The 13,457-nt window shown below is 31.8% G+C and overlaps 1 protein-coding gene across 10 annotated transcripts in view; it reads left to right on the forward strand.

Annotated features, from left to right (window-relative positions):
• The window catches only part of LOC143052712 (hydroxysteroid 11-beta-dehydrogenase 1-like protein), a 64,959-nt gene that overhangs the window by 49,831 nt on the left and 1,671 nt on the right, over window positions 1-13,457 (forward strand). For all 10 annotated transcript variants that reach the window (XM_076225801.1, XM_076225802.1, XM_076225803.1 and 7 more), the window contains 4 exons: window positions 5,385-5,464; window positions 7,489-7,619; window positions 8,171-8,269; window positions 11,158-11,371. In XM_076225801.1, coding sequence (XP_076081916.1) covers window positions 5,385-5,464; window positions 7,489-7,619; window positions 8,171-8,269; window positions 11,158-11,371 — 524 coding nt within the window. The remainder of the gene's footprint in view (window positions 1-5,384; window positions 5,465-7,488; window positions 7,620-8,170; window positions 8,270-11,157; window positions 11,372-13,457) is intronic.

Here is a 13,457-nt window from a genome sequence, read left to right on the forward strand (position 1 = left end):
TTGATATGGCTAGTCATGTTAAATAAGTTTTTATTACTCCCTGGGGGCAAAATTGTAATAACTTGTCAGTCATCAATACTTTAAAAGTAATAAAATAATTTGAACAACAAACCCTACCTACCCTAAATCAATAAAACAGAACAGGAGGTCATGTCCAGTCATATTACAATCAAATATTATAATTATTTTACATTGAACTGATGATTCAAAGTGAGTAGACTTACTACATGCCCCTTCCTTATTTAGTTTTTCAATTTTGCCCCTTGTATAATTTTACTGCTATAAAACTTAAAGATTATACCATTATACTGACGTCTGCATTTAATCAAAATAAAAAAGGAAAAATTCAAGTTATACATATTTGCGTTATTTTTCTACTGAAGAAAATAAATTGCTCAAGAAAAATATGGTGGTTTACAGTAAATAAAGGATGAAAAACTACTATGGAATAACCATTGTTCATTTGGTTCCAATTCCAATTTTGCATATATAGTGGTCATAGAGATAATGAATCACAAATGAAATGGTCAACAAGGAACAGATTTACCATAGGTACGAAGGAAGACTTTGGCAATGCCATGCTATCAAATATCCAGGAAAATACAATAATTCATATAGCTTCAAAGATGTTATTCACAAAAATATTTTTTTATAGCTGACTATGCAGTATGGGCTTTGCTCATTGTTGAAGACCTATAGATGTTAATTTCTGTGTTATTTTGGTCTCTTGTGAGAGTTGTCTCATTGGCAATCATACCTCATCTTCTTTTTTTATAATTTATAGTAAGTACTGTTAAATTAACCGAACTTTACATTTAAGGTAGTACCTAACACTACAGGGAGATAACTCTGTAAAATTGGCTAAACGTTTTAATTATGTTATATTGTTAAGGGAATTAAGCTTCTCAATGATCAAAATCAGTGTTTGTCAAATTGCTATATAACCAGTGTAATATTTCTGACAAAATGGTTGGTTCAAATTTTTTGAATTTTTTATATTTTTGTCAAAGGGTCAAAGTAAATACTTTGTCAAAATTTTATGAAAATTAAACGAGCCAAATTAATTTTAGTGAAAATGTTGGGTACCACCTTAACCAAAGACTTCATTTAGAACATTAATTTTATTTGATATACATATATAATTACTTGTTTGGTTTTCTCTAAATATTTGCCAATTTGAAATATAAAAGACTTTCCTAAAAAAAATATTTTTGAAGAAATTTTCTCCCATTTAGTGATTTCTTTCCAACCTGTTAATGCTTATGTGAATAAAGTAGATTTAAACTGTGAGAAAACTTGTACATACATAAATAATTGATTTCTGTAAGGTAATAGATCAATTGATTTTGATAGTTTATCAAATAGTTGTCAATATGATGTACATAGGTATGACATTAAGTTTCATTCATAAAACTTGTATGGTGGTCTGTCAAACAGAAAGGAAGTTTCATTTAAAACATTGAGAATTCTTTTATTTTTCATTGGTAATAATTTTCGTGAATTGAAGAAGACTTTCATTTATTTGGTATTTGATTTCTTGATTTTGCCAATCTACATATAAATTCTAGAGCAGCTATATTCTTTTTTTCTTAAATAACTTTATTCTTGTATTATGAATATAAAATTAAAAAAAAAATGGATAGTCTTGTATATATAACTTTCAATATTTACCCCGAAAACCATTGTCAGGTGGTGATTGTAGGGGTATTCAGGGTTTCCCCTGGGTCAATTATTTTTTTCGCCACCTCTTTCGCCAGAACAATATATTTTTCGCCACTTTATTATTTTTTTCGCCAAATAACATAACTGTATTTTTCGTTTAAAATTTACATTTTTGTCTAAACAAAAGCTTTTATCACATGAAATTGATCCCTCGTTTCATGTGAAGTCAATACATTGAAGGGCTACTCTCATTCGAGCCAACCTTTTGGATAGATTTCTTCATAACGACAGTTTTCTTTTCTTAGCCATCGTAAATGAAAAAGTTGACACGTAAAACTAGGCTTGAAACACGTGTGTCACTCAAACGACTTTAAAAACTTCTTCCTATTTAATTACCGATATTTAAGTCAAAGGATAATTAAAGTTTTAAATCCGAGAATTTTCTTGCTTTTGGACATTTTTCGTCACAACAACAGCTTTCTTTTCTAAACTATCTTTAAAAGCGGAGGAGACGTCAAAAGTTTGCTTCAAACACGTGCGTCTCAAAGTGGTAAATAAATTCTGTATGTGACATTTAGCAGAAGCCATTTAACCATATCATTTTGTCAAACAATTCAATCAACACCTTTGTTAATATAGTCCTTTGTTGTCGATAGCTATAAAATGCAATCAACTGATTATTGATTTTCTGTCCAAACCTTAATGAGGTCAAGGTGAATTCCGAGTATTGTCTGATCAGGTAAAGTCCGAGAAACTCGAAAAAAGTAAATAAACAAGATGGAGGAAAATAAATCGTTCTATATATTTCTTTCGCCAAATTCTTTCGCAAATGACGATTTTTTATCGCCACAATTATTATTTTTTCGCAAATTGCGAAAATGGCGACCGCCAGCGGAAACCCTGGGTATTGTAAAATCCTGACTTAAACAAATAAAAGATAAAAAAAAAAATCAGAGAAAAATTGTGAATTGTGAACATTTGAATTTGAATTTCAACTGTACATGTACCCACAAAAATCTTGAAAAATTGGTATTAAACAAATAAAACTGAATTTACAGTACTAACTTCTCATTTGGTTCAGTCATTCCCAAGGTCAATCAGACATGTGGGAATGTCCAGTAATATATGGTTTGGTCCAGTGAAATTATATCAATTACCAGACCTGATGACCAGTGTAGATGTAAAAGGATTATAATACTCATAGTGTAAGCGATTTCTATAACACTGACTGGACCAGTTATGCTTGAACAATTACTAGACTAAAATTATAACCTGTCGACTGAGGTCCAAAAATCCTTCAAAAACTGCCATTGGGTTGCCATCTCTTCTTGTTAATATATATTTGTCCATTAAGCATGTAAGGAGCCTGTAATTCAGTGGTTGTCGTTTGTTTATGTGTAACATATTTGTTTTTCGTTCAATTTTTTATATAAATAAGGCCGTTAGTTTTCTTGTTTGAATTGTTTTACATTGTCATATCGGGGCCTTTTATAGCTGACTAAGCGGTATGGGCTTTGCTCATTGTTGAAGGCTGTACGGTGACCTATAGTTGTTAATGTTTGTGTCATTTTGGTCTCTTGTGGACAGTTGTCTCATTGGCAATCATACTACATCTTCTTTGTTATAAGTAATTTTAATATGTAAAAGGCTGATCATTTAGGATCAATCAATCACTTTATACACATTGAATTGGAACAAGTAAAACCTTGACATTGACATATGGTCTTGACAGTTGAATTGGAACAAGTAAAACCTTGACATTGACATATGGTCTTGACAGTTGAATTGGAACAAGTAAAACCTTGACATTGACATATGGTCTTGACAGTTGAATTGGAACAAGTAAACCCTTGACATTGACATATGGTCTTGACAGTTGAATTGGAACAAGTAAAACCTTGACATTGACATATGGTCTTGACTGTTGAATTGGAACAAGTAAAACCTTGACATTGACATATGGTCTTGACAGTTGAATGGAACAAGTAAAACCTTGACATTGACATATGGTCTTGACAGTTGAATTGGAACAAGTAAAACCTTGACATTGACATATGGTCTTGGCTGTTGGATTGGAACATGTAAAACCTTGACATTGATATATTGTCTTGACAGTTGAATTGGAACAAGTAAAACCTTGACATTGATATATTGTCTTGACAGTGAGTTGTATTGTCAGTTTGCTGTCTAATCATGTGCATGCTTCCCCAATTTCTCCATCGTACATTTGAAAACTAGCTGACATCCTCGAACTTTCGTTTGCCTCTACCAAATGTTATAAAACAAATACACAATGCTTATAACAACAAAACTCAGAACAGGAATGAATTTGAGTGGTGTGACTTTTACTATTCTTGTAATATGTCCCTTTTTAGCTCACCTGGCCCCAAAGGCCAAGTGAGCTTTTCTCATCACTTTGCATCCGTCGTCCATCTTTGTTGTCAGGCGTCGTCTGTTAACTTTTACAAAAATCTTTTTCTCTGAAACTACTTAGCCAAATTTCACCAAACTTAGCCACAATCATCATTGGAGTATCTAGTTTAAACAATGTGTCCGGTGACCTGGCCAACCAACCAAGATGGCAGCCATGGCTAAAAATAGAACATAGGGGTAAAATGTAGATTTTGGCTTATAACTCTAAAGCCAAAGCATTTAGAGCAAATCTGACATGGGGTTAAATTGTTCATCAGGTCAAGATCTATTTGCCCTGAAATGTTCAGATAAATCGGACAACCCGTTGTTTGGTTGCTGCCCATGAATTGGTAATTTTAAGGAAATTTTGCCATTTTTGGTTATTATCTTGAATACTATTATAGATAGAGATAAACTGTAAACAGCAATAATGTTCAGCAAAGTAGGATCTACAAATAGGTCAACACGATCAAAATGGTAAGTTGACCCCTTAAGGAGTTATTGCCCTTTATAGTCAATTTACCAATTTTTTGTTAATTTTGTAGTCTTTTACAAAAATCTTCTCCTGAAACTACTAGGCCAAATTTTACTGAATTTAGCTACAATCATCATTGGAGTATTTTGTTTAAAAAATGTGTCCAGTGACCCGGCCAACCAACCAAGATTGCCGCCATGGCTAAAAATAGAACATAGGGGTAAAATGTAGATTTTGGCTTATAACTCTGAAACCGAAGCATTTAGAGCAAATCTGAATAAGGGTAAAATTTGTTTATCTAGTCAATACTTATCTGCTCTAAAATTTTCAGATGAATTGGACAATGGGTTGTTGGGTTGCTGCCCCACAATTGGTAATTTTTAAAGAAATTTTGCTGTTTTTTGTTACTATCTTGAATATTAGTATAGATAGAGATAAACTGTCAACAGCAATAATGCGTTCAGCAAAGTAAGATCTACAAATAAGTCAACATGACCTAAATGGTCAGTTTTTCATTAATTTTATAAATTTTTGTAAATTTTTACAAAATATTTTCCTCTGTGTAACTTAAGTGCCAAGTAAATATTATAGATAGAGAAAATTGTAAGTAGCAAGAATGTTCAGTAAAGTAAGATCTTCAAGCACATCACCATCATCAAAACACAATTTTGTCATGAATCTATAACTGTGTCCTTTGTTTAATACATGTATGCACATAGACCAAGGTGAGCAACACATTCTCTTAAGACCTCTACTTAAAATCTTGTTCAAGATGGGGCATCATTCTCCATAAATACTCTTCTTTATATACAGTTTTGCATATTTATACTTGCAGTTTTACCATGTGGAAGAAAATATTAGCTGCTGTGTTAGGTATTCTGGTGGGATATTGGTTAATAGATGATTTTGATCCAGGTTAGTACACTTAACAGCCCCGTTCTAACTGTGGATGTTGTTATGTCATCTATGCATACATGCATTGACTTTGTTTCTTCATCAAGTTATTTCGCCGTAGGCATTCAAATGGAAGCATGAATGTTTTTTTTCCTTGTACTCTGCCTTATCCAAGAATTTAGATATAAGAAGATGTGGTATGAGTCCCAATGAGACAACTCTCTATTTAAGTCACTTTTTACTGCCTGAAATCATAACCAATTAAAGAATCATTTTAAAGTACACAGATTAAACTGCCTTGAGACTTATATAAGCTTTCCCCTTTAGATGAGGATCCCTGGTATGTGAGCTTGCTCGATAAAAGCTCCTTATTATAATCATTACACTGGAAGTAAACAAGAGTATGTTGTAACGTATCATTTTGTCATATTAGTCGCTATAGAAACCAATAATGTAAAAACTCATCCTAAATTTGCAAATCATTGTTCCTGTAATATTGACTTTGAAGTTTGGTAGCATTCCATTGTCAAATAGCTGGTCTTCAGATGCATTGTTATTAGTTTAAGTAATTAGAAATCATTTGTTTAAAATTTCAGTTGTATGATATTATATCAATCAGTATTGTACTTCTATCTATATGAAATGAGAAAGTCTGTAAGGCAATTTATTCTGATTATTGTTAAGAGGAAACGCAATCAGTGTAAGTAGAGAATACCTTGGTATGATATCTAGTACTGAGTCTTATAACTCTGTATGGCATCTAGGGCAGTCTTACTGAGTCGTATTACTAACTGAACTCTGTGTTGCATCTAGGGCAATGCTTAAGATATGCTGACTCAGAATAAATCAGTACTTTTTATTAATGGGAGACCTTGATTAGTGGTATTAACAAATTTATATCAATATTGGTACTTTTTATGTCCCACCTAGGGTAATTATGTTTTTTGGACTGTGCATTAGTTCATCCTTCCATCTATTTTCAACTTGAATGAAGATAACATCATTCATAATTTTCAGATGACAAAGCCAATATTTATATCCTTATTTGGTCTAAGCCAATGTTTACATACTTATTTAGACTGAAGAATTTGAGGGTTTTTATTACAAGTGATAATTATTGATATGAATGTTGTCAATGGAAGTTTTTTCTAAATTAGTGTACCCCATTTAACATATATATGACACCTTTCTTATAAGCATACAATTATATAAAAAAAAGCAGATGTTTACATCCCAATGGCTACTTTTGCCCTTGAATTTGTTTATATAAAACCTGGTTTTAGTCATTAGGCAACTGTGAAAGAAGCTAAACCTCAACATTTAGGAAGATGTGGGTTTTGGGTTTTGGGGGTTTCATTATTACATTTAAAGTAAATAAAAATAAGCAGACAATGGAATTAATTGATGTGAAAAGCTGATAATGACCACATCAGGTGTGAAAATACCATAACCTTATATGGTAAATACATCATCGTTCAGAAAGGTGTTGGTTTTAGGGGGGTTTATTCACAAATTATGATGTTTTGCATAAAAGCAAAAAGTGGTGTTTCTGATTATTAAGTCACCTAGTTAGATCTAAAATACCAAAACCTGTGAAGCTAAAAACTTCCACATTAAGAACAAAATATGGCTGTGGGATTTTATCAACATTCTGGTAGTGTATTGAAATGAACTTGGGCTGTGACCATTCATGTTTGACTGAAGGATACTAAAGTAATGCTCCAGTATTAAAATGGAGTAAACAAATAATTTGCATAAAATAGGAGGTGGAGTTTACATCATTCAATACCCTAGGCTTATCTTACATTAATAATGAAATTGTGGAACAATAACAAGATGTCAAAGTTCAGAATTTTGTTTGTAAAAAAGGTTGATCTTCATATGTGGATGTGCATTTTATTTTTTTTTTTTGTGTTTAAATTGGAAACAACAGGTAAAAGTAAGGATTAAATACTTTGTTTAGAAAAATACTGAAGGTTACATATTTGGTGTCTTGTTAGCTATCCTATGGTATTGATTCAACTTTTTGTAATTTTTTCTTCCAGATCTGTTGAAAGGAAAGAGAGTTCTTATAACTGGAGCATCAGCAGGTATAGGAGAACAGATGGCTTATCATTATGCAAAGATGGGAGCCAATGTAATTGTAACAGCGAGGAGAGAACAAAAATTACAAGAGGTATTACTTGTTCATTTCAGTTCTGATTGTACAAATCTTGCGACCTCCTTATTTTGATTTGCATCACCAAAAGCAAAAGCTAGCCTTATGACTGCTAGACTCCGTCTGTTTGAAATTCATTTGGTAAAAAACTGTTGTTTAAGTTTTCCCAAATACTGTTAGAGGGAAATATTGTATATCTAGTCGGCATGTTAAAAGAGTTCAGATGTAGGGTGCAAGCAATATTTTCATTTGCTGTAGAATTAAAAAAAAAAAATTATTTGGTAGTATTTTTTGTATGCAATCTCCATTTACTGAATTTACAATAATTAATCTCACATTTATGTTTATTACTCAACAATTGCAACTGTAAATGCTAAATTTACAAAATATAGAAAACAATAAAAAAAAACTTTAGTACAGGGAAATAAGGTTTTTATGAGTCTGAAGAAGTTGAGGCTGAATGAGCATAATAGTTTATTTTAACACAGATGTAAGAGTTCATTATAGTTGTATAGTAATTGCTTTTTCATTCAAAATATACCCTTAAATTCAAAATGTATATTTTTCAGGTTGTTGCACGATGTAAAGAGCTGGGCCGACCAGATGGAATTTACCATTATATATCAGCTGATATGAGTAACCTAACTTCTACAGAACTAGTCATTAGGGTATAGTATAGTTCTAAAAACTCTATATTGATATCTTAAAATTGTACACAGAACTGATATCTTAAAATTGGACACAGAACTGATATCTTAAAATTGGACACAGAACTGATATCTTAAAATTGGACACAGAACTGATATCTTAAAATTGGACACAGAACTGATATCTTAAAATTGGACACAGAACTGATATCTTAAAATTGGACACAGAACTGATATCTTAAAATTGTACACAGAACTGATATCTTAAAATTGTACACAGAACTGATATCTTAAAATTGTACACAGAACTGATATCTTAAAATTGTACACAGAACTGATATCTTACAATTGTACACAGAACTGATATCTTAAAATTGAACACAGAACTGATACCTTAAAATTGTACACAGAACTGATACCTTACAATTGTACACAGAACTGATACCTTACAATTGTACACAGAACTGATATCTTACAATTGTACACAGAACTGATATCTTACAATTGAACACAGAACTGATATCTTAAAATTGTACACAGAACTGATATCTTAAAATTGTACACAGAACTGATATCTTAAAATTGTACACAGAACTTATATCTTACAATTGGACACAGAACTGATATCTTAAAATTGGACACAGAACTGATATCTTAAAATTGTAGGTTACAATACACCATTAGATTTTATGGGCGCAGCCATTTTATGAACATGGTATTCAGAATTAAGAGTATGGCTAATCCTGATTGGTCGATATGTGCGCCCGTTATTTTTTATTATTAGAGACTTCGTGCACTCTGCTTTATACAAAAGGCAAAATAAAAATTATTCCGTAGCCCTAAAGTCACTGAGATGACTTTTCAACGCTAGGACAAGACGCGTATTTTTAAGGGCAAAATTGATAGGCATGGGAGATAAGTACAAAATACGCTAAGAAAAGCAACGCGAACCTATATTTTTTGGACCAAAAAATACTGTCTTAATATCTTTTCTTTGATTCTAACAAGGTTTCGTTAAGAAAATCAACTTTCTAAAGTCTGTATCTCGAAAAAGGCTACCATTGTCGCCTATGGGGAAATTAATTGTTTATTTCAATCTATACAGTAGCGACATTTCTTTATCATAGTGCTCAAAAAGTGTCAAAAACAGCCATTTTACTTGACATTTGATGTGAAACCGTATTTTTTGGTGACAAATGAAATATTGATTATCTAGTTTTTAAGCTATAGTCTGTTTCATATTTGTATTGCGTTTTACCTTAGAAACAAGGGTGGGCTCGACTTTTGACTTACTGTGGAGCGAATATGTCATTTTCTGAAGTTCTGTTGATTTGTTCGAAAAGAGCAAGTACACATCTAGAGTTTGTGAATATAAATCGATTTTTAAACATAACAATCTGGACCCAAATGCTGTTATCGAAATTACCAAATTCAGCGAAAATGTACGCAAATGATCCCCTTCGAACATTGAAATGTTCACACGAATAACAAATAAAAGAATAAGAATAGGCATGCCATTTTGTAGTTAACAAACAGTTATCGATGTTAAAACACAAATTTTTACACATATTCTATATTTTGAAATGTTATAGTCTGTTTCAAAAATGTACTTTTTTACGAAAATGGTTTCATTTAAAACTGTTGTTCGAAATTCACCGTAGTAGTTACATATTGAATTGGTTTTGGTATCAATATAATCAGTACTTGACGATATATAAAGAATCATTGGAGAAAGTGGCCATTATCTTCAGGCCCTTTTTAGCAGTACCGCATTTACTGAAAAAAACAGATTTTTTTTCTTCACATTTTTCGACTGGGGTCACCTCCGATAAAAAATTGTGAAAATTCAGAGAGGATTGCCAGAACATTTTAAAGATGATTGATTTGTGGCATATATATTTGTGCATCTAACGCACTATGAATTGCACGATACAAGAAAGTATTAAATACCGTATAGGTTACAATACACCATTAGATTTTATGGGCGCAGCCATTTTATGAGCATAACATGGTATTCAGAATTAAGAGTATGGCTAATCCTGATTGGTCGATATGTGCGCCCGTTATTTTTTATTATTAGAGACTTCGTGCACTCTGCTTTATACAAAAGGCAAAATAAAAATTATTCCGTAGCCCTAAAGTCACTGAGATGACTTTTCAACGCTAGGACAAGACGCGTATTTTTAAGGGCAAAATTGATAGGCATGGGAGATAAGTACAAAATACGCTAAGAAAAGCAACGCGAACCTATATTTTTTGGACCAAAAAATACTGTCTTAATATCTTTTCTTTGATTCTAACAAGGTTTCGTTAAGAAAATCAACTTTCTAAAGTCTGTATCTCGAAAAAGGCTACCATTGTCGCCTATGGGGAAATTAATTGTTTATTTCAATCTGTACACCCCCACTTGAATTGTTTCAGTAGTAGGGGGAGATAACTCTAAACAGTTGATAGTACATATAAAGTTGATAATATTATTATTTGTTGTCAAGCTAGTGTGACATCATCATAATACTCATTTCACAATGAACGATAAATTGCACAAGGATTTTCACCAATTTGTACAGATCATGATGAATAAATAAGCTTCAAAAAGAATTAGATGATAAACACTTACAAATATGTTGTACAAAAAATAACAATGTTTACCACCTTCTATAAAATCAAAATTTAAAATTGAAGGGAGAAAAAGACAGCAGTATACAAAATACTTGATAGAAAACTAAAAGACTGAGGAACCCACATAAAAGGTTGAACTCCTGTGTTCTGAAAGAGTACTAGCATTATGTTGCTTGTGTGTAGCTTTTGTTACTGATGATAAGTACACATGCTTAGAGTCATCTGATAGATAGCATAAATTCTACCAAACAAGTAATTAGTGTTCTTGAACTTATTTCTGCCTATTTTAGGAAGCCCATGCCAAATTGGGAGGAATTGATTACTTAGTATTAAATCATATCATTGTGATTCCGTTAGGCATGTGGAGAGGAACAGTGGATAATCTAACGCGGATGGATAAAATTGTGGATGTAAATTATAAATCTTATGTACATCTCACATCTCATGCATTACCTTTATTGGAAGAATCTCAGGGTAGCATTGTAGTTGTGTCTTCATTAGCAGGTAAATTATAAATCTTAAGTACTTCTCTGTACAGAAAACACCTCATGAAACGGCTAAATGCACAATACATTGATTAATGTTATATTTTAGAAGGGTAGATCTTGACCTACAGTGTCATTCCAGTATAATGTTAAAAAAAAAGCTTCAACAATATGATGGAAAACTTCTATCCAGTATTCAGCTTTTTCAGGATTTTTACTAAAACTCAAAAGAGCATACTATTTCTCATATTTGTATATCTGATAATAGAAATCTATGATGAATATTGAAAAATCATCCAACACCTTTGAGGGGCTTGTCAGTTAAAACAAGTCTCACATTATTTTATGCATGAGTGGTATTTTTTTACTATTGAAATTGTACATAATTTACATACTTTCTAAATTTTCATGTAACATTTCTTGGTTTAAATTATCTCCCTTGTCACACTGTTTGAATTATTTTATTCACAGGTAAAGTAGCTCAGCCATTTTCTGGTGCTTATTTCTTTACTAAGACTGTATTATCTCCCTTGTCACAATGTTTGAATTATTTTATCTACAGGTAAAGTAGCTCAGCCATTTTCTGGTGTTTATTTCTCTACAAAGATTGTATTATCTCCCTTGTCACAATGTTAAATTATTTTATTTGTAGGTAAAGTGGTTCGGTCATTTTCTGGTGTTTATTCCTGTTCAAAGATTGATTATCTCTCTTGTCACAAGGTGTGAATTATTATTTACAGAAAGTAGCTGAAGCCATTTTATTCCTCTACAAAGACTATTATCTTCCTTGTCACAATGTTTGAGTTATTTTATTTGCAGGTAAAGTAGCTCAGGCATTTTCTGATTTTTATTCCTCTACAATTATCTCCCTTGTCACAATGTGTGAATTATTTATTTACTGGTAAAGTAGCTCAAGCCATTTTCTGGTTTTATTCCTCTATAAAGACTTTATTATCTCCCTTGTCACAATGTGTGAATTATTTTATTTACAGAAAAAGTAGCTGAAGCCATTTTATTCCTCTGCAAAGATGGTATTGTCTCCCTTGTCACAATTTTGGAATTATTTTATTTACAGTTAAAGTAGCTCAGCCATTTTCTGGTGTTTATTCCTCTACAAAGACTGTATTATCTCCCTTGTCACAATTTTGAATTATTTAATTTACAGGTAAAGTAGCTCAGCCATTTTCTTGTGTTTATTCCTCTACAAAGACTGTATTATCTCCCTTGTCACAATTTTGAATTATTTTCTTTACAGGTAAAGTAGCTCAGCCATTTTCTTGTGTTTATTCCTCTACAAAGACTGTATTATCTCCCTTGTCACAATTTTGAATTATTTAATTTACAGGTAAAGTAGTGCAGCCATTTTCTGGTGTTTATTTCTCTACAAAGATTGCATTATCTCCCTTGCCACAATGTTTGAATTATTTTATTTACAGGTAAAATTGCTCAGTCATTTTCAGATGTCTATTCCTCTACAAAGATTATATTATCTCCCTTGTCACAATGTTTGAATTATTTTATTTACAGGTAAAGTAGCTCAGCCATTTTCTGGTGTTTATTCCTCTACAAAGACTGTATTATCTCCCTTGTCACAATTTTGAATTATTTAATTTACAGGTAAAGTAGCTCAGCCATTTTCTTGTGTTTATTCCTCTACAAAGACTGTATTATCTCCCTTGTCACAATTTTGAATTATTTTCTTTACAGGTAAAGTAGCTCAGCCATTTTCTTGTGTTTATTCCTCTACAAAGACTGTATTATCTCCCTTGTCACAATTTTGAATTATTTAATTTACAGGTAAAGTAGTGCAGCCATTTTCTGGTGTTTATTTCTCTACAAAGATTGCATTATCTCCCTTGCCACAATGTTTGAATTATTTTATTTACAGGTAAAATTGCTCAGTCATTTTCAGATGTCTATTCCTCTACAAAGATTATATTATCTCCCTTGTCACAATGTTTGAATTATTTTCTTTACAGGTAAAGTTGCTCAGCCATTTTCTTATGTCTATTCCTCTACAAAGATTATATTATCTCCCTTGTCAAAATGTGTGAATTATTTTATTTACAGATAAAGTAGCTCAAGCCATTTTCTGATGTTTATTC

Source organism: Mytilus galloprovincialis, chromosome 11, assembly GCF_965363235.1.
Source record: "Mytilus galloprovincialis chromosome 11, xbMytGall1.hap1.1, whole genome shotgun sequence".
NCBI classification, from domain to species: domain Eukaryota; kingdom Metazoa; phylum Mollusca; class Bivalvia; order Mytilida; family Mytilidae; genus Mytilus; species Mytilus galloprovincialis.